Source organism: Anolis sagrei, chromosome 1 (assembly GCF_037176765.1).
Source record: "Anolis sagrei isolate rAnoSag1 chromosome 1, rAnoSag1.mat, whole genome shotgun sequence".
NCBI lineage: Eukaryota > Metazoa > Chordata > Lepidosauria > Squamata > Dactyloidae > Anolis > Anolis sagrei.
In genome coordinates this window covers 303,923,749-303,951,555 of record NC_090021.1, presented here as the reverse complement: position 1 = coordinate 303,951,555, position 27,807 = coordinate 303,923,749, and the positions used below count along the sequence as shown (strand labels likewise).

The 27,807-nt window shown below is 42.9% G+C and overlaps 1 protein-coding gene across 1 annotated transcript in view; it reads right to left on the bottom strand.

The window, feature by feature from the left end:
• Positions 1–24,586, bottom strand: part of VSX2 (visual system homeobox 2) — a 37,235-nt gene extending 12,649 nt beyond the window's left edge. Inside the window, exons 1-3 of the mRNA XM_060758648.2 lie at positions 24,051–24,586; positions 19,730–19,814; positions 13,026–13,149 (exon numbers count right to left, since the gene is read on the bottom strand). Coding sequence (XP_060614631.2) covers positions 13,026–13,149; positions 19,730–19,814; positions 24,051–24,549 — 708 coding nt within the window. The 5' untranslated portion in view covers positions 24,550–24,586. The remainder of the gene's footprint in view (positions 1–13,025; positions 13,150–19,729; positions 19,815–24,050) is intronic.
• Between the last annotated feature and the right edge of the window lie 3,221 nt (positions 24,587–27,807).

Sequence of the window (27,807 nt, the reverse complement as noted above, 5' to 3'; positions counted from 1 at the left end):
GCAAAAACATTCCTTCCAACTTCTGTGAGGTGCAGTCCATCCTTTCCCATAAGCCTATCTTTCTGGAAAAGTAGGCTATGGTCTAGGAAGCCAAATGGTTCTTTGACAACACCATTGCGGGGCCAGATCTTCATCTCTACTATTTTTCTTGCCCTTCCTGAGCTACATGGTGCAACAGAGAAGGGACTAAAAGACTACCTGCACATTACAATCCTTTGTTTTCTCCCCAGAACTTCAAAATCCCTTCTGATCTTTTGTAGATGATGTCTTGCAGCATCACTGGCTCCCACATTAACTCGCAGAAGAGGGGGTGGTTAGTGGGCTTGATGAGTCTTATCAGCGGGTTAGTTACATGATGGATTTTTGCCCCAGGAAGCCAGCATACTTCTTGAGACATCCTGTCATGTTTGCAAACTACCACTTCTGTTCCTCTCAGGAGGGAGTCCCTTATTACCAGTACACGTCTCCTCTGGGGACAGATAGGGTCTGGCTGACCTTGTTGCAATACCCTAAACTACTGTATTTTCAGGTGTTTGATCAGACTTCTGGTACTATAATGCCATGGCATTTTACAATGAAACCTGCTCCCATTTGGAAGTAATCCCCAGCCATTTTCTGTTGTGATTTGAGACTTCCTGACTTTCTCTCTGAATGACTGCCTCCTTCTGCTTCTGTTACTGCCTCTTACAATAAAATATTTAAACATGCAATAGAGTTGTTGTTGTTGTTGTTGTTAAATCACACTGAGAAGGCAAATCAAACACCTAACCACAACTAAGGGCAATTGAGATTGGAGGAGGATTTTAGGTTTCACTACCTATTTATTGTTAAAACTACTTGTTTTAACAATAAAGGCAAACAAAAGTTTACTCCACAAGGGAAAAAGTTAGAGGAGATTAAAAGAGAAAGACTCAATGTGCTCAAATCCATATTACAATAACAGCCAAAAGCCTCACAACAGCTTTAGGTGATCCGCTCCTAACAGCTAAATCTCACAGACGAACAAAATTACGCAGGAGACATTTGACAATATAACTTTTTTGATCTCACACTATTCCTTTCCCATAAATACTGTTAACTGGATAGTGCTTACAAGAGCTTTGCCTCATTTTATGTTAAAGCTATCAATTAGTAAAGGCCAGTCCTGGCCCCTCTACTCTCTCTCTCACACACACACAGCACACAATACACCATCATGCCATTCTTGCATGATTATGTTATAAACGCACTAATTGATGACATTTTTCCTCACTTATTTTTGATGCCATATCCAGATTGTATGCCGTCTATTGTGCCATCTCTCTCTAGAGTCACATTTTGCCAATCTGATTTGATTCATGCCCAGTACATACTGGTCTGAACTGACTCCTGCTTCTTGGCAGGGGGTTGGACTGGATGGCCCATGAGGTCTCTATGATTCTATGACTCAATTGTCTTTGGAATCAGACTGAATCAAGTGCACAGCCCTGGTTCTTCAGCCAAAACGTTAATTAATACTGTTCTGTGATTAAGAATATGTATGTCAGTGGACTTTACTTCCAGGTTATAAAGATATATATTTATCTCTTCATTATTTCCCATTCTCTGCACATTGGTGTACAGACATCTAAGCCCATGGCATGAAATGGCCAGTTTCATGCAGAGATATAAGTACATTTCAGCAAAGTATTACTAACAATTTTACTGATATTAGCCCAAGAATCTCCACTAGAGGGCCAGCAGTGCACACAGATTCATTCAGGAATATTACAGACTGGATTTTCTACAGATACATGAATCCAGTTTTCCAACAGACCTCACAAACTCTGAGGATACCTGCCATAGATGCAGGCAAAACGTCAGGAGAGAATGCTTCTAAAATATGGCCATACAGCCCAAAAAACCTACAACAACCCAATATCACAGAACCTGTCTTTCACATCCGTGCATACTCCCTTTGCTCATATCACAGAATTAAGTCATTAGGTTTTTCGGGTCAGGCACTGATTCTAGGCTTCAGGTGTGTTTTCTCTCATATTCCAAATTATTTGCCAACCTCCCTATGGCCTTTTGCATAAGTAGGCTCAAATCAGCTCCAATATTAAGGGTTTAAACTGAAATACCATCTATAGATGATGACACTCATCTCTACGCTTTATCATGCTTCTGTGTAATGATCCTAGGAAATATGTTAAATTTTGGAGATAGTTTTGGTTAGGATGGATGGACAGACAGATGGACAAGCAATGGCAAACAAGTTAAAAAGGCAGATAAGGCAGAGGTACTATGAATAAGGAAATCAATCTGGAAAGAGGAATATATCTTGACCAAACATGGGCAAACTTCAGCCCTCCAGGTGTTTTGGACTTCAACTCCCATAATTCCTAATAGCCTCAGGCCCTTTCCTTTTCCCCCTCAGCCGCTTAAGCGGCTGAGGGAGGAAAGGAAAGGGCCTGAGGCTGTTAGGAATTGTGGGAGTTGAAGTCCAAAACACCTGAAGGGCCGAAGTTTGCCCATGCCTGATCTAGACTATGCCTTCCCACCACAATTAAAACCACTTGGAGTTGCAAAGTATAAGCTCTTTTCCAGACCTCCATGTCTAAAAGCAACTTCGAAGTGCTGCATTGAGTACTTTTTTGTCCAAAACTAGACATACGGTCGCTAGCAAAATATGAATTTAGTTCAGTCATCACTTTCCATGTTGACTGTCTCAGACATTTCCAGTTCTGAGTTTTGTTACTGAAACCTGCAAACCTCTTATAAACCAGAACAACTTTATGGTTTCCTATTCAAATGCCATGTCACTGTTATTTGGCTGTTTATTGTGACATCATTTTCTATGACTCCATAAAAAAGATATGAAGTTAAATGTGTGTAGTAAAGATGGCACATGGTCTGCATAGCTGATAACTGGCAGTACCCTGTCTTCTGCCAGAAACCAGAGCGGGAGTGCACTTACTATTAGGTCTTACAATGATGAAATTGCAGTGGGGAGGGCAGATTTTGCCAGGGGCCTCATTACTCTGCCAAGTTGTCTATTGACTTTTTCCTAAAAATAATTCTGAAAAAAATATTGCTAATTATTTCATAAAAGAGTTTACTTCATGCAGGGGACATCCAGACCTGCTTTATTCTGCTTCTATCTGATAGTTTCACATAACGTGTTACAACAGCTGTGAAGGCGGAAGAAGGTTTCAACAGATTGAGAAGCCAATGTCATCATGATAACCATGCCACTCATTGGGACCCTCACTCTGTGAAGACTGTGTGTTGATCGGCTGTGTACCGAACTCCACACATTAAAAAAAAACTCACGCACAGGCGTCTTCCAAGAACTTGGGACAACGAGGGATCGCCTAAGTAAATAGCCTCACACACACACACATTTATGATATGTCATAAAACAGTTTTTAAGTTACAGTATGATTGTTTTTTCTGTAAGGCAAAGTGGCCTTGAATTGGCATCATTTAAAAACAGAAGCTGAACAGGAAACAAAGAACCGGCTTCTTATCAAGTTTGGACCAATTAATGATGTATAAAGTGGAAAAAACATCTAAAATAACAACATATGTATGGAGAAAGTTAAAGTCATAGATGGATGAAAAATTAACAGTGGAGAATATATAGGCCAGGTGTATGGATGCTTCTGGTGCTCTTCCCGCTCGTGATTAAAATATATCGTACAATAACTATACTACTACAGTTATAGTAAAATTTATTTTATTTTCGAGTCAGGAGCGACTTGAGAAACTGCAAGTCACTTCTGGTGTGAAAGAATTGGCCGTCTGCGAGGACATTGCTCAGCGGACGCTGGATGTTTTGATGTTTTGCCATCCTTGTGGGAGGCTCCTCTCATGTCCCCGCATGGGGAGCTGGAGCTGATAGAGGGAGCTCATCCGCACTCTCCCCAGATTCGAACCTACTACCTGTCGGTCTTCAGTCCTGCCGGCACAAGCATTTAACCCATTGCGCCACCGGGGGCTCTGTAAAATAACTGTACAGTTAAGAGAACTATTAGAGAACCAATGATTCAACATCTCAATGTAAAATTAAACTAAATATATATATGGAGATCCTATAAGATTGTAGACAAGGAGAAAGCAGATATTAAGTTAGAGCCTACAATACCTTTATATGTATTATTTAAATAGAAGACTGTGACCCCTTAAAGAAAATATATTATTTGAGAAATGATTATGGAAGATTAATAGATGAAAAGTATGCAACTAACACAAATGTATGTCTATTTGAATAAATAAATACATCTAAAAATGTATCATACAGCTATAACAAATTTTCTCTGAATAGAGGAAAGGTAGAATAAAGTAAGGGAAAACTCAAGAGGGGTAAAAATGGAAGACATTGATGGTAGACTTCTCTAAACGTCCACAAATGAGGCAGTATGAATGTAGCGTATAACCCTCATCTGCACCCTCCTCTGAAGCACCCTATAGATCCAGCCACTTTTACCAAAGCTAGAAAGATTTTTTTCCATGCTAGAGTGATTTGAGAGATATGATTGCTGAAATCTGTGGTAGGAATTAAAATCCAGAAGAATCACAGCACGTTATATTAGATCATTATGGGAGAATTCTGTGGTCATTTTTTGGGCAACACTAGTGGCTTTGGTGCTTTGGAGTGGTGACTCTGTCCTCAGTTTTAATGGCAGCTGGCTTCTAAATTCCTACAAATATAAGCAGATTATCCAGGTATTAAGGGAGCTACTCAGGTTCTGAACCTATGTTTGGAATAGAAATCAGGCTCTTGATAGCTCTTACAACAACAGGATGGTGAGCTTACACCTGAAGGAGCTTCAAAGCAGGTTGCTGTTAAAACCAAGAAGGGAGATGCAGACTACATCTACTTCCATGAGCAGTGCTGAGAATAAGAGATTAAGTATGACTCAAAGGAGCCATTCTAGAGACATGAGAATGGGGGGCCTCAAATATGGACAATAATAAGGAGTATCTCCCTGTACGCTAAAGATATTGCCAAATATTCTGCAATGAATACACATCAGGGGATTCCAATATGTTTCTGACCTCAACCCAAGGTGCTGGTTTTGCCGTACAAAGCCCTAAATGGCTTGAAACCGGGATATCTGAAGGGTTGTCTTCTTCCACATTATGTGTAAACACATTATCCTGCCCAGGAGGAGGACAGTGAGCCTGAAGACCAGACTGGAGAGCACACAAGAAAGTCCTTTTTTGTAATGCACCTTGGTTATAGAACTTCCCTTATGAGTGTCAGGCAGGTCTCATGCCCTTTTAGCTTCTAGAAGGCATCTAAGACCATACTGTTTTATAAAGCCTTTGGATCTGAACATCAGGAATGACCTTTGACACTTTTAAAAACTATGCATGTTTTTAAAAACTCTTAAATATATATATTGGCTTATTTTTAAATAATGTTTTAATAGGTTGAATATTGTTGCCACTGAGATTCTAGCAGGCTGAAAGGCAACAAAAAACAAATTAAATAAGTAAATAAACAAACGGGATTAGGCCCACCAATTTCCATTGGTGAAGGTTTTAAAGATTCCCAGTGAACATCACTTTATCACACTGTGACCATTAGAGAAGCTATAGCTAATAAAAGTGCAGTATATAGAGAATGCCTTTGCATTCCTGTCTCTGATGCAGTTGAAAGAGAAGTTAAGGGAAGTAAAATGCCTTTGATGGATAGGAGATCCCTCTCTTTTGCTTCTCTTCATCAATCAGCGGTAGAGTAGCACTCAGCCCATCCACTTGGCACAGATTGCAAGAGGGTGCGAGATTCTATCTCTTTATCCCATCAGCACTCACATAATTTGAGGTGAAAGTGAAATAATAATGAAGATACGTGCATCTCTTCTGCCAGTGCTTGACAGCTCTAGTCTTTCGGAAGCACTAATTTATTATTTTCCTCAATATAAGGAGAATTTGTGAACTTTGATTTACAATTACTTTCCTAAATTGATTCTCAATCTAAAAGAATTTATTTGTATCTAAGGCCCACACACAACCAGCAAGCAAAGCCTAAATCTTATAGACTAAATCCCCTTAACTGTGTTTGTTTGGTTTTTTTCCTTCACGGATTATTTCAGAAGTTCTTAGGTCAGGAAATGGCCCTTTAGATCCATTTTCTTGTCTGAATCTTATGAGATCACCATCATGTGGTCCTCTTGGTTACAGATATAGATCATACTGTTTGGAAATTATGGGAGGAAACAATAAGATTTAGACATTAAACTAATAGCTATGCATGAAGGAAGGCATAATGAGATCCCAAACATGAACCAATGTCAATGTAATGCTGCCTTTGACCCTCAAAGACAGAATTATTTTTTATCCGGTGACACAAACCAGTGTGGAACACTGCAATGCACACTCTATGTCTTGTTACTCAGAAGACTGACAAATTGGAAGGCAATCAGCAAAGAGCAACCAAATAATTAAAGAGCTAGAGAGCAGTGATTTATGGTGCATAATTTGAGTAAACAGTTTTATAGCTTGGTTAAGCAGTGACTGGGGAGGGAGGATGTAAGAAGGTGAGAGCCCAAGGGATGTCGGGTGAAGGGTTAGGAGAATAGTATGCAAATATCGGAAGTGTGGATGCTTAAAGAAGTGCAAGGATTGATGCTTTAAACATAGTTAATGACACTTCTTTTCAAATGGCAAGCAGGAAATAAGGCTGGTGGTCACCGTGCTACAATATGACTCCTGTATCCATGGAGGAAATGCTTCAAATCTCCATGAAGATACCTGAAATTGTGGATAATCGTGCCCTCTGTGTTTTGACAATATTTGTGTTAGAACTATATCAAAGAATAGCACCAGAGAGCTTAGAGAGCCCCACAAACAATTCCAGGAGGGAATATTTTTGGAGTTTGAGTAAGTGAAACCATAGATATTGAATGAGGGTTGCGTTGTATATTCTTAAACTTATTTATTTCCTGGTGCTACCTTCCTTCACAAGAGAACAAGTGAGAAGGAGTCATAACTCAGTAGCAAAGCACATGTTTTACATCCATAAGGTCTCAGGTTCAAATTCAGACATCTCCAATAAAAAGCAAATCAAGTTCAGGCAACAAAAAAGACCTGACTGAAATCTTGGTAAACCAAAGCCCATTTACTGCTGTTCCAAGTCAGAACAGGTGATATTGAACAAAATACACAGACTGTAGCTTGCTATGTTTCATTAGTGTTGATGCTTGAAATGTTTAAAATATGCTTTATCATTGCTGTTATACTGCACAGTTACAATCAAGGGAAGTAGAATCAAAGAGTTGAAAGACACCACATGAGTCATGCAGTCCAACCCCTTGCCATGCAGGAAAAGTACAATCAAAGCACCCTGATAGATGGCCATTCAGCCTCTGTTTAAAAGCCTCAATAAAAAGAGCCTCCACCACATTCCAAGGCAGAGAGTTCCACTGTTGAACAGCTCTGACAGGAAGTTCTTCCTCATGTTCAGGTGGAATCTCCTTTCCTGTGATTTGAATCCATTGTTCCGAGTCCTAGGGCACTTCCACACAGCCCTATATCTCAGAATATCAAGGCAGAAACCCCCACATTATCAGATAACCCAGTTCAAAGGAGATATTGTGGGATTTTCTGCCTTGATTTTCTGGGATATAGGGCTGTCTGGAATGGCACCTAGTCTCCAGGGCAGCAGAAAACAAGCCTGCTCCTTCTTCCTTATGACATCATTTTCATATATATACACGCCTATCATGTCTCCTCTCACCGCTTTCTTCTGCAGGATGATCATACTCAATTCTTTAAGCAATTCCTCATAGGGCATGGTCTCCAGACCTCTGATAATTTTAGTTGCCCTCCTCTGGACATGTTCCAGTTTGTCAATATCCCTCTTAAATTGGGGTGCCCAGAATTGAACACAGTATTCCAGGTGAGGTGTCACCAATCAGAATAGAGGGGCACCATGACTTCCCTTGATCTAAACACTGCCCAAAATCCCATTGGCTTTTTAGGAGACCAGATCTATCCTGCACTGCTACATGTTAGTTTGCAATCCTCTTCTGAAGATACTTTCCACCACATAATTTTGTGCCTGTACAAGATTATTGTACAAACAAATATACTTTCATGCTTGCCATGAAGATTAGTTATCCCCGCTCCAGGTCCATACAAATTCTGTGTCACACACAGCAGCTCCACGATGATCTGGCACAACACCCAGGATCAGCTCAAACTGCCAGTCACACAGCAGAGTGCAGGTCATGACTTTGCCCTGATTTGCCAGCAGAGGGGCTCATCATAGGATTAGGATTATTATCTGCCGTTTATGAAAAGGGAAGTACAGATAACCACTAGCAGAACACACAATCTGGAGAAATCAGAACCATAAGAAAAGCTAAATAGAACTAATGACTATTTCCAACAATATTAGTGTCCTTTGAGACTCATGCTATAAGCAATCGCAGTGGGTGCATCTACACCAAGTATGGGCAAACTTGAGCCCCCCAGGTGTTTTGGACTCCTACCATTCCTAACAGCCTCAGGCCCCTTCCTTTCCCCCCTCAGCTGCTTAATATAGGATTTTCCATCCTAGTTAGTCTGTGGAAACAGCTTTTCATATCGACAATATCTGATTTCATGAAATATTGTCATTTTATATGAATGAATTTAAGCCATTAAAAAAATCAGTTGATCAAAAATGTTTGTAACTAGCAAACTGTTGACCCACAATGCTCAAACTGTAAAAAAGTGAACTGTTTAGCCATTCTGATAATCTACTACAAATAAAAGAATCATCATTACCTGAAAAATGTAACTTCTAAATACATTAGTCACTGGAATACCAATTATTGGAGCAATTGATGGCACAGCGAGTTAATCCGCAGAGCTGCTGAACTTGCTGACCAAAAGGTCAGCAGTTGAGTCCAGGGATTGGAGTAAGCTCCCTCTGTTAGCTCCAGCTTCTGCCAACTTAGCAGTTTGAAAACATGCAAATGTGAGTAGATCAATAGGTACCGCTTCAGCAGGAAAGTAATGCCGCTCCATGCAGTCGTATCAGCCACATGACCTTGCAGGCGTCTATGGACAACACTGGCTCTTCGGCTTAGAAATGGAGATGAGCACCACTCCCAGAGTCTGACTCAACTAGACTTAATGTCAGGGGAAACCTTTAATATTCATTTTTATGGTCTTCATATGTTCCCTCTGTGTGAAACAAAATCTGTATAAAGCTTTAAGACTCCTATGAGAGAAAAATCTACCTGAGGATCCAAAAACAATCCAAATAAACAACAAGAGGGGTCTCGAAATGTTTTCTCTCTCTCAGGCAATGATCCACAGTCTCCACATGAGGAAAGGTCTGCCTGTGGCCCCTTCTACACAGCCATATAATATCCAGTTCAAAGCAAATAATGTGGATTATCAGCTTTGATTGGATTATATGGCAGAGTAGAAGGCACCTGTCTGTCTGTCTTCAATTGTGATCACAAGGATGCCTGCTCCAATGCTTCATCTCCTATGCCACCAATATCTTGTTTCCACAACATACCTAGTAATGCACTCTGGGCTTAGAAGAGAGGAAGGAGGGAGCAATTTCAGCTTTCCAGAACCATTTACAGGCTCCAGTAGGTTGAAAAATAGTGTGGGGGAAATCAACAGTGCAGATGGCTTCTAGCCAATATCTGGGTCCGTTTTTCTAAGGTGGATGGCATTGGAACCCACCAGCCACATCAAGCACAAAACCCCAATTCCTGAAAGCCTTTGGGTGATGATTTTTTCCCCCTCAAAGTAATTGGTTTGGGGAGGCATCAGGGAAACTTTGGAGTCTAAGAGTCTAAGTGTTGCAAAAGTAGGTGATACACTTTCATCGTGTCTCTTAAAAGATGCTGTCTGAAATGCTACCTCTTACCATATCGTGTTGTCAATTGCCATCAATTCATCTTTAACTTATGGCAACCCTGTGGATGAGAGACCTCCAAGTTACCCTGTAGAATCATAGTCTCATAGAATATGGAAGATAGTGCAAGAACCATCCAATCCAATCCCCTGTGATTCAGGAACACACAATCAAAGCATCCCTGACAGATGGCCATCCATAGGAGGAGACCCATGCTCCAGGGAGGCAGCGAATTCCACTGTCAAACCGTTCTTACCATCCCGAGGCTCTTCCTAATGTTTAGACAGAATCTCTTCTCCTGCAATTTTGTAAACAGGATGTTTGTTTACAAATTCATGTCTGTGGTTTTCCATATGAAACTCCCACATATGACTTTCCAAAATCTAAGATTGTGAACAGATGTCTTATTACCTGTTACACCACCCCATAACACAAGGCTAGTGGGTATGTATAGTAGGGCTTTCTCTGTAGCGACACCAAAAACACTATCCTAAAGATTGTCAGGCTGGCTCCATCCTTCATTGTCTGATAGGGAAGCCTAGGCTATTTTGCTTGGTTTTGGCTTATTTAAATTAAGGGGTGTCTGACCTGGCTGTTATAAATCTGTTTTTAATTTTAATTACTTTAAGGCTATTTTTTAAAGTGGAGCTTGTACGTGTTTTAGTTGGTCTTCAGTTATGTAATAAATGTTTTAAGTTTCTTTTAAAAAATATTCTGGATTTCCCTTATGAGCATAAACAAATGTGCAGACAAGTAGACAGACAGATAGAATTAGTAGCTTGAGCATCTAAGGTGCATCTACACCAGGCATGGGCAAACTTCAACCCTCCAGGTGTTTTGGACTACAACTCTCACTATTCCTAACAGCCTCAGACCCTTTCATTTCCCCCACAGCTGCTTATGCAGCTGAGGGGGGAAAGGAAGGGGCCTGGGCCTGTTAGGAATTGTGGGAGTTGTAGTTCAAAACACTTGGAGGGCCAAAATTTGCCCTTGCCTGATCTACACTGTTGAATTAATTATATTTGACACTATTTGAAGTGTCATGGCTCAATGCTATGGCACCATGGGTGTTGTATTTCTACAGGTTTTTAGGGGTTTTTTTCCAAAGAGTGCTGGTGCCTCGCCAAACTACAAACCCATAATTCCATAGCATTGAGTCATGGTAATTCAAGTGATGTCAAACTGCATTAATCCAGCAGTGTAGAGGGACTCCTACTTTGATCTTTGAATCTTTGCATGAAAAAAAATGGATTTTTGACTCCTAATAGTTGTACAATGATTTCCCCACTCATGCACAAATTATATACTAAAATAAAGGGCGGTTAACTATGGACTCTTTCACACTCTGCGATTACAGAACTGTGATTCCATATTAAATGCCATGTTTGTAGCTAGTGGCACAGTGGGTTATACTGTTGAGCTGCTGAACTTACTGACTGAAATGTTGGCGGTTCGAATCTGGGGAGTGGTGTGAGCTCCTGCTGTTAAGCCCAGCTTCTACCAACCTACCAGTTTGAAAACATGCAAATGTGAGTAGATCAATAGGTACCGCTTCTGTGGGAAGGTAACTGCGCTCTATGCAGTCGCGCTGGCCACATGACCTTCAAGGCGTCTATGGACAACGCCAGCTCTTTGGGGCTTAGAAATGGAGATGAGCACACACACACACACACACACACACCCGGTCTCGGAATTGACTAGACTTAATGTCAGGGGAAACCTTTACCTTTGCCTTTTTGCCATGTTTGCATCCCATGGCATTTTGAGCTTTTTGATGGTGAGTACTAGAGCTCTCTCTATACTGCAGATTCCAGGATTCCACACTATGGAACCATGGCAGTTAAAGTGGAGTCTTAGCATTATAATTTTGCGGTGTGAAAGATCCCAAGGAGTGGATTTCATTGAAGGGTGTTTTTTGTTCACTAATACTGAGATGGTGATGATGATTTCAATATTCCAAATAGATAATAAGGTTACTGATGACTAGTGATTAAAATGGGTACATAATACCACCATTTGAAGAAGAAAAAAGCTTCCTAATGGCCATTGGTTGGCCGCTCTGACAACAGAATACTGGACTAAAAAGGACTTTGGCTTAATCCAGTATGGCTCTTCATATGTTCTGTGGCTCTTCACTCTCCTGTCTTTCTGCTCGGATTTAACACTGAGCCCTCTGTATTCATGGTACTTCAGGTCTGACCATTTTAGGCTTTGTTAAACACTATTTCTCAGTTTATTAATTTTGTTCTATCTTACATGCAAATAGTAATTTTATCAGCTGTCTTGAAGGCGGGATATAAATTAATTTGAATAAAGAAATATATCTTAATGTGTAGTCAAAGGCTTTCATGGCCAGAATTACTGGGTTGATGTGAGAAGCATTCTCTCCTGATGTTTCGCCCACATTTATAGCAGACATCCTCAGAGGTTGTGAGGTCTGTTGGAAACTAGACAAGTGAGGTCTGCAAAGCCATTCAATGCTAATCAAGGTGGCCAATTACAACATTCACACTTGCCTCAAGCAAATCGGAGTTCTTTCTCCCATCCTGGACATTCAACAGATATATAAACATCACTTGCCTAGTTTCCAACAGATCTCACAAACTCTGAGGATGCCTTCTCTTGGGTGAAACGTCAGGAGAGAATGCTTCTTGAACATGGAAATGCTGCCTGGAAAACTCACAACAACCCAAATATATCTTACTGTATAAATAATTTATGAATACAATCTTGACTGAGATGTTTATTGTACTAGTCATAGGCCATGACATAAAATGATATACGACTTTTAAAAAGTACAGAATACACTTTCCAATATAAACATTAAAATGTATTCTATAAATTAGCTCTTTCAAATTACAGTAGCAGTGACAATCCCCGTAGGCATGATAACAATAACAAAATCTGATTTGTATTCTCCCATTATCTGGTTTCTCTTCAGATCGTAAAAATCTTTCACCTTTTACTATGAATACAGTCAGCAGCAGCCAGTGCAACTTCAAACAAAAACAAAGCACCCCAATTCATTGATAATTTAATATTGGCTTTGGTGAAATTTAAGTTGCAGGAGAAGCCCTTAGAGAATTACTTTAGTCTTAAGGAGAATGGTTGTCCTTTTTTGAAGAAAGGAAGGTGTGTTGGAAGGAGTGTTAGTATCTATTTATTGCCAGATGTACAATAGTATGATTACCTGTATCCTATCTTCAGGAAGTTCTGTTTTCATAGCCAGCATCTCCCTTGCATACACATCAGGATAATGGGCCTCGTTGAATGCTTTTTCCAGTTCCTCCAGTTGATAGGATGTGAAGATTGTCCTAAAGGGAGTAGAACCCATTGATGAAAATAAATTAAAGTGTTGCACTGTCAAATCACTTTAAAAGAGTAGGAGACCAAAGAAAGAGCTAAGAAAGAGAATCATGTGTTGTCCAAGAATCACTGGGTTGCAGTATGCTGTATGGCCATGTTCCAGAAGCATTCTCTCCTGACGTTTCGCCCACATCTATAGCAGGGAGTTCAATGCTAATCAAGAGGGCCAATTGCAACATTCACATGGCCCCACAACCTGGAAAACTCACAACAACATTCCAGAAATATATAAACTGCACTTGCCTAGTTTCCAACAGACCTCACAGCCTCTGATGATGCCTGCCAGAGATGTGGGCAAAATGTCAGGAGAGAATGCTTCTGGAACATGGTCATACAGCCCGGAAAACTCACAGCAACCCAAAGAGAATCGTATTTACAAAATAGTGATTATATAGACAGTGAGGAGGAGGAGGAGGAGATAACATCTGTATAAAATGACCAATAAATATGGCAATGAAAGGCCCTTTGCTAAATTATTCTTCCCTAGTTTATATTGAAGTCTGCCCCACATAACTTGAAGGAAGTGTTAACAGTTCTTATTCTTTGCATTGTCAAAGGCTTTCATGGCTGAAATCACTGGGTTTTTGGGGCTGTATGGCCATGTTCCAGAAGCATTATCTCTCGACTTTTTACCTGAATGTATGGCAGGCACCCTCAGAGGTTGTGAGGATCCTCAGAGGTTGTGAGGATCTCTGAGGATGCCTGCCATAGATGCAGGCGAAACGTCAAGAGAGAATGCTTCTGGAACATGGCCATACAACCCGGGAAACTCACAACAACCCAATTCTTATTCTAAAATGAGAATCCGTTTCCAATTAATTAAACAGAAGAGTAAAGTATGTATGTCAAACCATGACATTGGACTAAATGCTATCTTGACTGGGACTGTCTATAAAATATACTCAGAAATCAAAAGATGAGGTGGAAGGAAAATTATAACAAATGGAGAAAAGGGATTGCTCAAAATGAGGCAAGAGGAGAAATGGGAAACTCTTATGAGCATCTCATTATTGTAGCAACTCATTACACAACTGTGTTTTTTTGTCTTGTTAATTTTCAATAAAGCTCTCTCAAAACCCCAAATGTGTAAAAGATTTAAATGGGTGTTGGGAAACCACTATTTCATATAAAATACAATGCAAAGAAAGGAAAAACCCACAAATAGTACCACCCTTAACATCTGAGTTAAAACCAAGAAGTCAGTGTAATTTTATCCTTATTCCATAGTGGCAAACATGAACCATGTGTAGATAGATCTCTTTTTATATGCAATGTGGTTTTGTTGTAAGTAGAATCTGGTTTTGCTTAGGAATGCTGTGATCCTAAACAGCCCTATTTAGATGTAAATTCATTTGCAATCAATGAAGCATTCTTGCAAAAAATGTGTTGTAACTGGAATGTGAAATTAAGTTGCTGGCTCGCTCTCTCTCACACACACAGACATATATGATTTCTTTAAAGGAGCAGATTGTTTATACATAGGTACACATTATATCTCTCTGAGCAGTATCAAAATACCATATATCAATGCACTTCTCTGCTTTCCTAAAACAAATAAACAATATTTCCATTCTGCAAGATTTTGTATTGGCTCCTTGTTTTTGTTTTCGTTTTCAAAGCAATCTCTTGCAATAGATTACCATAATATCAATAAAAGCAGTTGGCTCATGCAATACCTTAAACGACTGATATTACAGTTTTTAAGCAATCATAATTAATAATAACACACACGTTTGAAATTGATTTGAAATAACTTCCAAAATTAGAACCAGCAATTACTTCCTTCTGTGAAAGGTACATTATTATATGTCCCATAGAATTGAAGCAAAATGTTCCCAAATTCCTTACTTTGCTCCTTTCAAATCCACCAAGGTGGATCTATTTCAGTGTCTTTTAATTTTGTAAAATTGGTTCCAAAGCCATGTCTTGAAATTGAGAAAGATAGATTTCATTCCCTTATAACTCATAGTTAAAGAATAAAATATGTTCTTTGTTTTGCTGCCATTTGTTGTTACTGTAATAGAGCAATGAAATCAGCCTTTTCAAATGGAAATCTTTCTCCAGTAATGCCCAGGAAGGGGACTGAAGGTAGTTGTGAATTTTCCGGGCTGTATGGCCATGTTCCAGAAGCATTCTCTCCTGACATTTCGCCTGCATCTGTAGCAGGCATCCTCAGAGGATGTGAGGTCTGATCTTAGAGGTTGTGAAACCTCACAACCTCTGAGGATGCCTGCCATAGATGCAGGTGAAACATCAGGAGAGAATGCTTCTGGAACATGGCCCCACAACCTGGAAAACTCACAACAACCCAGAGATTCCTCTCACAACAGACTGTAGGTATTTCAACCCACAGTGAATAATATTGTCCTTAACTCCTTTCCCCTCACATTGAGAAAATGATCCATTCCTCCTAATCTGCTAATTCTTATAAAATCCTTGACCTATTAAAATCTATGATGACTTGTACACTAAGGGCACACTTAAATAAATACACAAAGTAAACCAATCCTTCTCACTTTACAGACACATCAACAGTGCACTAAGGGCACATTTAAATGAATACACAAAGTAAATAAATCCTTCTCGCTTTACAGACACATCAACAGTAGCATCAGATATCAGATACATGGAAGTACAACTCCAGGAGAAAAATAATATCTGTAGATGAGAAAGCATGCGAATATCACTCATGATCCTGACATGCTGCCAACCTGAATGAGCATTTTCCGAATCCGGTTCTGAAGCATGGAACCCTTTCTATGAGGAATGTCCCTTGGAAACAGTCTGCCTTCCAATATTTTTGCCAGATTTCTGTGTGCTCAAATAGACACTAGCACTAGCACAGGCATGGGCAAACTTAGGCCCTCCGGGTATTTTGAACTTCAACTCCCACAATTCCTAATAGCCGATAGGCTGTTAGGAATTGTGGGAGTTGGAGTTCAAAACACGTGGAGGGCCCAAGTTTGCCCATACCTGCATTATCACATAAATAAAAACAAACTAATATGAAATAGAGCTTCAAAAGAGGAATACAATCTAAGGGCCCTTCAACACAGCCCTATATCCCAGAATATCAAGGCAGAATATCCCACAATATCTGCTTTGAACTGGGTTATCTGAGTCCACACTGACATATATTCCAGTTCAAAACAGATAATGTAGGGCTATGTAGAAGGGCACTCAGTCATTTGCTAAAAAAATAAAAGAGGTGATTTTAGTCATATTAAATATTAATAATTTATTTGTATACAGCTCTATCTCCCCAGAGGGACTCAGGGTGGCAAACATTCAATGCCAACAAAGAGACATATAACAGATTACATCAAAACATGACACTGAAAAACCCACACATGAGGTGTTCAATATATTGTCGAAGGCTTTCATGGCCTGAATCACTGGGTTGTTGTAGTTTTATTTGGGCTGTATGGCCATGTTCTAGAAGCATTCTCTCCTGACGTTTTGCCTGCATCTGTGGCAAACATCCTCAGAGGTTGTGAGGCTTGTTGGAAACTAGGATATATAAACCCATTTTCCTAGTTTCCAACAGACCTCACAACCTCTGAGGATGCTTGCCACAGATGGAGGCGAAACGTCAGGAGAGAATGCTTCTAGAACATGGCCATACAGCCCAAAAAACCTACAATAACCCACACATGAGATTTTTTGAATCCCTGTCAGCATGACAGGAATGACTAGATGGGGTCAATAACACAAAATTAAGCCGCCAGAATTGTTCATACAAGGGACATCTGAGTTCTCAGATTCTGAGACAATTTCACAATCTAAACAAAATCGCTTCCCAATCGAATCTTGATTAAAATGAGGAACCCAGTCCTCAGCCGGGAAGTTCTTGTCCCCATTTCTCCATGAGGAATAGCGACCCGTAGCTTTTCCATGATGCCTGGAAATTGTATAATTGGTCCCTTTACATTTGTGCCAGCCCCCTCCTCAAAAATAACTTGATTATTTCCCCTCAAAAGCTTCCCAAAGAGAGTCCTCTTTGTCTCCGAAAGCCAAGGCATCATGGCAGCCTTTGGAGAGCTTTCCCCTCCGGACATCTCTGAAACCCACTGGGATTTCGATGCCGTCTTCCTTTTGGAAATAGCTGTCCTGAAGATGCGATGCCCAAAGGACAGGGCTAAGGTTGCCCCCTGAGGCTACAGCAAGGAGACCCCATTTGGGGCCACTTGCTCTCTCCTTCCTTCCTTTCCTCCCTCCTACACAGCCCTATATCCCAGAAGATCAAGGCAGAAAATCTCACAATATCTACTTTGAACTGGGGGCCCTTCCACATAACCATATATCCCAGAATATCAAAGCAGAAAATCCCACAATATCTGCTTTGAACTGGGCTATCTGAGTCCACATATATTCCAGTTCAAAGCAGATATTGTGGAATGTTATTCAGCTGTGTGGAAGGGGCCTGGGTTATCTGAGTCCACACTCAGATAATGTGGGATTCCCTGCCTTGATATTCTGGGATACAGGGCTGTGTGGAAGGGCTCACCCTCTTCCCAAACTGTTCTGTCAGTTGGCAGGACTCTTGAAATTGCTACTCAAAGAAAGCGCAGAGAGGAGCGGAATTAAACCCATTTGACAATCACCCAGAATAACCCGATGAATCCTAAGCTTTTTTTCTAAAGGGGAGATGCCAAAAAGGCCATTTATATATATATATAGGAGACATTGTATAACACTGATTAAAAACAGCTTTACAAAAGATTCCAGCTGGTATATTTTATTTTTCAAGCGTGCCAAGGAAGAAGTAAAGGAAAGGAAGGTAAAGGAAAGGAAAGGAAGGGAAAGGAAAGGGAAAGAAGGGGGGGGAAGGAAAGAGAAAGAAGGGAAAGGAAAGGAAAGGAAAGGAAAGGAAAGGAAAGGAAAGGAAAGGAAAGGAAAGGAAGGGAAAGAAAAGGAGAAGAAGGGAAAGGAAGGAAAGGAAAAGAAAAGTAAAGGGAAAGAAAAGGAAAGGAAAAGAAGGGAAAGAAAGAAAAGGGGGAAAAGGGAAAGGAAAGGAAAGGAAAGGAAAAGGAGGGAAAGGAAAAGAAAGGAGGGAACTCAGGACCCTTCCACACAGCCCTATAACCCAGAATATCAAGGCAGAAAATCCCGTATTATCTGAATGTGGAGTCAGACAACCCAGTTCAAAGCAGGGATTTTCTGCCTTGATATTCTGGGATATAGGGCTGTGTGAAAGGGCCCTCGGTTTCTCGTTGAAATCTCCCTCCAACCCGGTTTTAGCATAACGGATCGGATCTCCGAGGTGAAGGGTGGCAAGGATTACATGATCTCCCTGGGAAGGAGGACTTGAAACAGAAGGGAAAGTGGTCCAGGGCAGCCGCACAGATCAGTCAAGAGGAGGGAAAAGCAGGGCTCTTGCCCCTTCCTGGTATTTCTAAGGCCCCTTCCGCACACCTAAATAAAATCCCACATTATCTGCTTTGAACCCTCTGTGGAACGGCCCACGCAGAGCTGTGGGTTTACAAGGTTTACAAGCCTTCTCTGCAAAAGGGTTCTGCCGCCTCCCCAAGCTCCACATCCCAGGACTGAGCCATGGCAGTCGAAGTGTTTCAGACTGCATTGGTTCTGGGTTGTTGTAGGTTTTTTGGTCTGTATGGCCATGTTTTAGAACAGTGGTTTTCAACCTGTGGGTCCCCGGGTGTTTTGGCCTACAACTCCCAGAACTCCCAGCCAGTTTACCACCTGTTAGGATTTCTGGGAGTCGAAGGCCAAAACATCTGGGGACCCACATGTTGAGAACCACTGTTCTAGAAGCATTCTCTCCTGACGTTTCGCCTGCATCTGTGGCAAGCATCCTCAGAGGTTGTGAGGTTTGAGAGAAGACTTCTGGAACATGGCCATTCAGCCCGAAAAATCTACAACAACCCACTGATTCCGGCCATGAAAGCCTTCGACAATACATTGCATTCGTTCAGCATAGACGCTCCCAAGCAACTGCAGCAACAACAACGACAACGACAACAACGACAACAACGACGACAACAACGGTTTGACTGGAGGAAAGAAATGTATCGCCAGCGCCTCTCCCAGCTCCACTTTGTGTGTTGCTTTGTGTCTTAGGGCCCTTCCACACAATAGCAATGCAGAAAATCCCACAATATCCGCTTCGAATTATCTGAGTCCACACTGCCATATAACCCAGTTCAAAGTAGACAATGTGGGATTTTATACAGTTGTGTGGAAGGGGGCTGTGTTATTAGTACAGGCCTGAGCAATCGTGGTCCCTTCAGGTGTTTTGGACTCCAACTCCCACCATTCCTAACAGCCTCAGGCCTTTTCCTTTGAGGGGGGAAGGAAAGGGTCTGAGGCTGTTAGGAATGGTGGGAGTTGGAGTCCAAAACGATTGCCCAGGCCTGTTATAAAACATCTCCTAGGATTCCATATAGTCTTGAGTAATGGCAGCAAAAGTGGCGTCAAACTGTCTTAACTCTACAGTGTAAATACACCCCAAACAAGACTCCCCATCACCACAATCCGGCTCCAAAAGGGGTGAGAAGACAGCCTTACCTGTGCCGCCTCTTCTTCCGCTTCTTGCTCTGGTTTAAGGAAGATTTGGACATTTTCCGGTCGCTGGAGGAAACATCTTCTGAATCTGGGTGGGAGAGAAAGCGAGGCGGCGATGGAGAGGGGCAAAGACCTCTAGGGAAGGGATATTTTGGGGGGGGGGAGGGGACACTTTTGGGGCGAGAGTGGGGCTCTGAGCATTTCCTGGGCTCCGGTTTCGCTTTCCGGAGGGGAAAGGAGATACCCCGCAAATCCATTCACAGATGCTGATTTATTTTCAGCAAACGTTTGGTTTTTATACCTATTTTATATAGCTACTAGCCGTCCCCTCACACCCCAGTCTGTGTGTGTGTGTTTTGTGTGTGTATATATTTGTGTATATGTGTGTATTTGCACATATATATGTGGTTTTGCGCATACCTTGTAAAAAATTTTTTTGCTTTTTAAGTCTCTTCTGCTGTGTTTTTCAGTGTTTTATGAGTGATTGTCAATCGTTGGCCTGATAGGTGCATTGTGTCCAAATTTAGTGTCCATTTGTCCAGTGGTTTTTGAATTATGTTAATCTCACAAATGAACATTAAATTTTTATTTATATAGAAGACTAGCCGTCTCCTGCCAAGCATTGCTGTGGTCCAGTTTGTGTATATGTGTTTTGTGTATGTATATGTGCATGGATATATTTGTGTATATATGTGTTTGCTTATATATATGTGGTTTTGTGCATGCGTTGTAACGTGTGTGTGTGTGTGTGTGTTTGTTTGTTTGTTTGTGTGTGTGTGTGTGTATGTTCGTTTGTGGGATTAACATAACTCAAAAACCACTGGGTGAACTGACACCAAATTTGGACACAATACAACTATCAGGCCAACAAATGACAATCTCTCATAAAAATACTGAAAAACACAGAACAGATTTAAAAAAACAAAAAATAAAAAAAACATTACAATACATGCACAAACCCACATATATACGCACAGATATACACATATATACACACACAAAACACATATACACAGACTGGGCCACAGCAATGCGTGGCAGGGGACGGCTACTATATAAGCTTTTTAAGTCTCTTCTACTGTGTTTTTCAGTATTTTTATGTGTGGTGGTCACTTGTTGGCCTGATACGTGTATTGTGTCCAAATTTGAGGCCAATTCGTCCAGTGGTTTTTGAGTTATGTTAATCCCACAAACGAACATTACATTTTTATTTATATAGAAGATATACCTGGAGTCATGTAAACATTCCTCAGACGGAAAGGGGTCCCGAGTGGGGAAAGTTTTAAGAAGCCCTGGCCTAGACAAGCCTTAAGTTGTATTGTATTGAAAGCTTTCATGGCTGGAATCACTAGGTTGTTGTGAATTTTCTGCCTGTATGGCCGTGTTCCAGAAGCATTCTCTCCTGACGTTTCGCCTGCACCTATGGCAGGCATCCTCCAGAAAAGTGATCTCACAACCTCTAGGGATGCCTGGCATAGAAGCAGGCGAAACGTCAGGAGAGAATGCTTTTGGGACATAGAAATACAGCCCAGGAAAACTCACAACCCAAGCCTTAAATTCCTTGCTTTGACAGATGAGTTTTCTTCCTGTCTGCATTTAACTCATATTCGATAGAATATTGACGGTCCAGACATGATATAACGCAGCATGGGCCCAACTTGGGCCCTCCAGTGTTTTGGACTTCAACTCCCACAATTCCTAATAGCCTATTGGCTGTTAGGAATTGTGGGAGTTGAAGTCCAAAACACCTGGAGGGCCAAAGTTGGGCCCATGCCTAATATAACATATGGTATTCCTTGCCTAGGAAAAATCCTGTCGAATTCATGCGACTCCAAAGCACATACACACACACACACACGCTGTGATCCTCAACTGAGCATTTTGGTGTAAATCACGGATCAAAACAAAAAGCCACGGGTGGGAATTCATGCCTTCGACACCTTTAAAAAGTGACTGTTTTTTCCTCCCCAGTTAGGGAAGGGGCAAGGGTTTATTTCTCTGAATTTATTTGTTTAAATTGTGTTTGGACTTTCTAATTATTCGTTTCCTACTTTTTCCTTTTTTTAAATCCCCCCAAATCCCGCACCTTCTTGTAATTCTTAGCCCCCTTCCACGCATCTGAATAAAATCCCACATTTCTGCTTTGTACCGGAATATATGGCAGTGTGGACTCAGGGCCTTTCCACACAGAATATCAAGGCAGAAAATCCCACTATATCTGCTTTGAAGTGGGTTATCCGAGTCCACACTCAAATAATGTGGAATTTTCTGCCTTAATATTCTGGGATATAGGGCCCACACTACCATATATTCCGGTACAAGTGCCCTCAGATAACCCACTTCAAAGCAGATATTGTGGGATTGTCGAAGGCTTTCATGGCTGGAATCACTGGATTGTTGTAGGTTTTTCCGGGCTATATGGCCATGTTCTAGGAGCATTCTCTCCTGACGTTTCGCCTGCATCTATGGCAAGCATCCTCAGAGGTTGTGAGGATTTCCTGCCTTGATATTCTGGGTTATAGGGCTGTGTGAAAGAGCCCTTGGAAAAGCCCTAGTTCCTTGTAATTCGTTCTCCCCCTCCAAAAAATGATACAAAACAGAACCCTCGAGATGCCAGATTATTGGACTCGTGCCCGGCTTAGAAATCTTATCTCCCTCCCTATTTTCCTTAACGAAGATCACGCGTGAACATTAATTTGGGAGGGAGAGGATCTGAGCATGGCGAGATAGATAGAGGAACACTTCGGGGCCAGCAAGCGTCAAGTCCGAGGCCTCATCTACACTAGGCATTGAATGCCGTTTCAAATCGGTATTGGAGAAAGTGACCAAGGAAATCCTGGAACCAGTTGGCGGTCCGTGTGAGGATGACACAAACCGCAGAAGTAACTTGCTGGCTTGTTGTGACTCTCCCGGGCTGTATGGCCATGTTCCAGAAGCATTTCTCCTGACGTTTCGCCTGCAACTTTGGCAGGCATCCCTAGAGGTTGCTTGTAAGGTGCCACAACCTTTGACGACGCCTTCCATAGATGCAGGCGAAACGCCAAGAGATAATGCTTCTGGAACATGGCCATACAGCCCGGACGACTCACAACAACCCAGTGATTTCGACCATGAAAGTCTTGGACAATAACTTGCTGGCTTTGGTGGGAGTTGGTTGCCTGGCCGCTGCAATTGGGAGCTAACTTTGAACTGCATTAAATGGTGATGTAGGTCAGGTTTGGGCCAACTTTGCCCCTCCAGGTGTTTTGGACCCCAATTCCTATCATTCCTAACAGTTTCAGGTCCCTTCCTTTCTCCCCTCAGCCGCTTAAGCTCCTTCCCTCCCTCCCTTCCTTACCTCCCTCCGTTCACTTCCACCTTTTCGTCCTTCCTTCCTCTTTCCCTTCCAGCCTTTCCGTCCTTCCTTCCTTCTCTCTTTCTTTCCTTCCTTCCATCCTTTCCTTTCACCCTTTCGTCCTTCCTTCCTTCCTTCTCTCTTTCTTTTCTTCCTTCCATCCTTTCCTTTCACCCTTTCCTTCCACCCTTTCGTCCTTCCTCCCTTCTCTCTTTTCTTCCTCCTCATCTCTCTCTCCCCCTTCCCTTCCTCTTTCTCCCTCTATCCTTCCCTTCCTTCTCTCTTTCCTTCCTTCCTTTCATCCTTTCCTTCCACCCTTTCGTCCTTCCTTCCTTCCTTTTATCTCTTTTCTTCCTCCTCACCTCTATCTCTCCCTTCCCTTCCTCTTTCTCTTTCCATCCTTCCCTTCCTTCCTTCATTCCCTTCCTTCCTACCTTCCATCCTTTCCTTCCACCTTTTCGTCCTTCCTTCCTTCCCTCTTTCCTTCCTCCTTCCCTTCTTCCATCCTTTCCTCCCACCTTTTCGTCCTTCCTTCCTTCTTTCTTCCTCCTCACCTCTCTCTCTCCCTTCCCTTCCTCTTTCTCCTTCCCTTCCTTCCTTCTTTCCTTCCTTCCTTCTCTCTTTCCTTCCTCCTCGCCTCTCTCTCTCTCTCCCTTCCCTTCCTCTTTCTCCTTCCTCCCTTTCGTCCTGCCTTCCTTTTCTCTTCCCTTCCTCCTTTCCTTCCATCACAGGGCGGCCAGTCCTCTTGGCAGGGAGGGCTAGCATGCGGCCCCCAAGTGAGAAAGTTTCCCTCGGCCTGATCTACCCTGACCCTTCAATGCAGTTCGAAGCCAGCTTCCCCTGACTGCTTCACTCAGCGGCCGAGCATCAAACTCCCACGAGCGCTCTGTATTTTGTGTCATCGACTGGATTCCCGCCAGGGTTTCCCCGGGCAGGGTCTGTCTTGCATCCCGGGCTGCGGAGCTCCTCGTTCTCTCTCGGTGGGTCTACCTGAGCTGGCGGTCTGGCCGGCGTCCATGCGAGGGGCGGGCCCGCGTCCCAAGGGCTGCAGGTGGACCCCCGGCGGGTCGGCCAAGACCTCGAGGAAGGTGGGCTGGGCGTAGAAGCCCGGGAGGCCCCCGGCGGCGCTGAGCAGGCCCAGGCCCACGCCGCCCACCGCGCGAGCCGACAGCAGGTGCCCCGCGGGCAAGGCGTCCAAGGCGCCGCGGGACTGGGGCGGCAGCAAGGCGGCCTGGTGCTGCGGAGAAGGGGCGGGAGGCAGCGGCGAGGGCTCCTTGTTCAAGCCCAGGATCTCCTGGATGCCGAAGCCCGTGCAGCGGGGCGCCGCGGCGGGGCCCGGAGGGGGCGGCTTGGGCCCGGCTTGGCTCCCGGCGTTGGTGGACGAGGGAGGAGGAGGAGGCGGGGGGAGCGGCTGGGCCCCTTCCTCGGGGGCTTTGCCTTTGGCGGGGAGGCTGGCGTGGGCCAGCGCGTCCCCGGCTTTGCCCGTCATGCTGAGGATGCCGCCGCCGCCGCCGCTGCCGCTGCTGCCTGGTGCCGGCCTCGGGGAATAATACCGGGCAGCCCCCGCCTCGGGGCCCTTTTTATACGCGCCCGAGTGGGGTCAGAGCCCCGCAGCCAATCACAGGGGCCGGCCGCGATTAGGGATGCCCCCAAAGCCGAAGGGGTTGGCGGGGAACGGCGCAGGAGGGGGGGGGGGGAGAGGGAGGAAGAGGAGGAGGAGGAGGAAGAGAGGAAGCGGGACCCCTTCGGCAGGGAGGGAGGGAGGGGAAGAGCAGGGCAATTGAGGGAAGGCTGGCTGGCTGGGGTGGACCATTGCAAGGGAGGAGGGTATAGTTGCCCACGAATAAGAAAGAGGAGGAGGAAGGACAACAATAAGAGAAGGAAGAGGAGGAAGAAGAGGACGAGGAGGAGGAAACGAAGCAGAAGGAGAAGGGGGAGAAAGCAGAAGGGGAGGAGGAAGAAGAAGGCGAGGAGGAGGAAGCGAGAGGCAGGAAGAAAAGGAGGAAGTGGAAGAAGAGGAAGAGGAAAAAGGCGAAGAGCAAGGAGGGGAAAGCGAGAAAGAAGGAGGAGGAGGAAGAAGAGGAAGAAGAAGAAGGCGAGGAGGAGGAGAAAGCGAGAAGCAGGAAGAAAAGGAGGAAGTAGAAGAATAAGAAGAGGAAGAAAAAGAGGAGGAAGGAGCAAGAGAAAAAGAAGCCAGGAAGAGGAAGAAAAGGAGCAGGACGAAGAAGAAGCAGCAATATAATAATGCTAATGATTAGAAGAGGACTAATAGCCACAATAATAGAAAATGCTGCCTTGGCAGGTGAGTTCGGGTCTGCTTCCCTGGTTGGGGGGGGGGGGGGGGGGCTTCTATTCCTGTTAAGGCGGGGGGGGGGGGGAGGAAGGGTGAGGGGAAAAGGAAGGGGAGGGGAGGGAAAGGAGGGAAACGCAATAAAGGAAGGGTTCCCTCTCCTTCGTTTGGAAAGGTGCAACCAATTCGGGTTTCTTCCAGTTCACCAATAAAATCACCCCGGTTCTTTCGAGGTTATTCAAATTCGAATGAACTCCTTTCATTTCATTTCCTTCCCTTTCCTTCCCTTTCTTTTCATTCCCTTCTCTTTCGTTCCCTTCCCTTTCGTTCTCTTCCCTTTCTCTTTCCTTCCTTTTCCTTTCCTTCCGTTCCCTTCATTTCCTTTCTCATTCCTTCCTTTTTCTTCCCTTCCCTTCCCTTTCCCTTCCCCTCGTTTCCCTTTCCTTGTCTTTCCTTCCCTTTCCTTTCCCTTCCTCTCTCTTTCCTTCCCTTTCCTTCTTTTTGTTCCCTTCCCTTCCTTTCGCTTCCCTTCCCTTTCCTTCCCTTCCTTTCCCTTTCCTTTCCTCTCCTTTCCTTGTCTTTCCTTCCTTTCCTTTCTCTTTCTCTTTTCTTCGTTTCTCTTTCCTTTCTTTCCCTTCCCTTCGTTTCCCTTCCTTTCTCTTTCCTTCTCTTTCCTTTCCTTTCTTTCTCTTCCCTTCCCTTCCTTTCTCTTTTCTTCCCTTCCCCTTTCTTCCCCTTTCTTTTCTTCCACATTTTTAAAAACTAGAATTCCTGACAGGTTCCTGTTAGTTCTAATGGTCAGACTGATAGAAGGCATTGGGATTCTATCATTAGGAACCCGCCTTGAAGTCGTTTTCGATGTTTGCTATTTATTGTTTTTTGCTTGGCCCAAGATGTGTCCGAGGGGCCTTGCCTTTGCCTTCCTCTGAGGCTGAGAGAATATGCCTTGGTAACCAAGGAGACCCAGGGCCCTTCCACACAGCCCTATAACCCAGAATATCAAGGCAGAAAATTCCACAATATCTGCTTTGAACTGGGTTATCTGAGTTCACACTGCCATATATTCCAATTCAATGTAGTTATTGTGGGATTTTCTGAATTGATATTCTGGGTTATGTGGCTGTGTGGAAGGGCCCCCAGTGAGGATCCTGGTCCAGGGACAAAATCCTCCTCCTGGCCACAAACCACTTCCATCATGTGGGCCTTCTGCAAACTTTTGTCCTGAATGCCAAACTCCGCGTTAAGTATTTGAATCGTTCATTTGACTTGAAAATATCGTTTGAAAGGCTGACATAAAGATGCGTGTTTACATTAACTAGGCTCCGAGGGCTATCAGGTGACCAAACAGAAGCAAGGAAGGATTCAAAGTGTGTAAATTATATGCACTTCAAGGGAAAGACGTGGGCATACATATTATGAGAAGTGCAATGTTGTATTAAATTTATTATTTCAATATATTATTATATTATTAATATTATTACTACATTATTTTATGTTAATGGAAGAGAAAATAACCCCCATGCATTGTATCGATACAGCTAAACAACAGACCTCACAACCTCTGAGGATGCAGGCGAAACGTCAGGAGAGAATGCTTCTGGAACATGGCCATACAGTCCGGAAAACTCACAGCAACCCGAATAACCGGTTAATCCAATTGGATGGGTTGCATTAATTTTGAATGCACAAAGTTGCAAATTGAAGCCCACTTCTGCCAATTTCAACCCATAGTTCAGTGAAATTTAGTCGAAGGCTTTCATGGCTGGAATCACTGGGTTTTCCGGGCTGTATGGCCATGTTCCATAAGAATTCTCTCCTGACATTTCGCCTACATCTATGGCAGGCATCCTCAGAGGTTGTGAGGTGTCCCCTGAAAACTCACAACAACCCAGTTGTATTAAATGTTTACTATTTAACTAGATGCAAAGGTAAAACGACTTGGAAGGACAAACTCCCATTTCAAAACCTTCACTTAGAATCGTGTCTCTTTTAAATGCATTCCTTTTCCTGCAGTAATTAATTAGCTCTATGTAATGCCATTTCTATGCTATTTCTCTCAACCCTGAAAAGGGTAAACATGTGCAGTAAAGAGGTGAGAGATTGAAAGCAAAACGAATGACACATTAAAACTAATTGTATTACATCTATTAAAAGGAAACAGTAAAATCAAGAGATTATATTTCACTAAACTATGAATTGAAACTGGCAGAAGTGGGCTTCAATTTGCAACTTTGTGCATTCAAAATTAATGCAACCCATCCAATTATATTAAACAGTTGTCTGGGTTGCTGTGAGTTTTCTGGACTGTATGGCCATGTTCCAGAAGCATTCTCTCCTGACATTTCACCTGCATCTATGGCAGGTATCCTCAGAAGTTGTGAGGTCTGTTGTTTAGCTGTATCAATACAATGCGTGGGAGTTATTTTCCCTTCCATTAACATAAAATATTATAGTCGC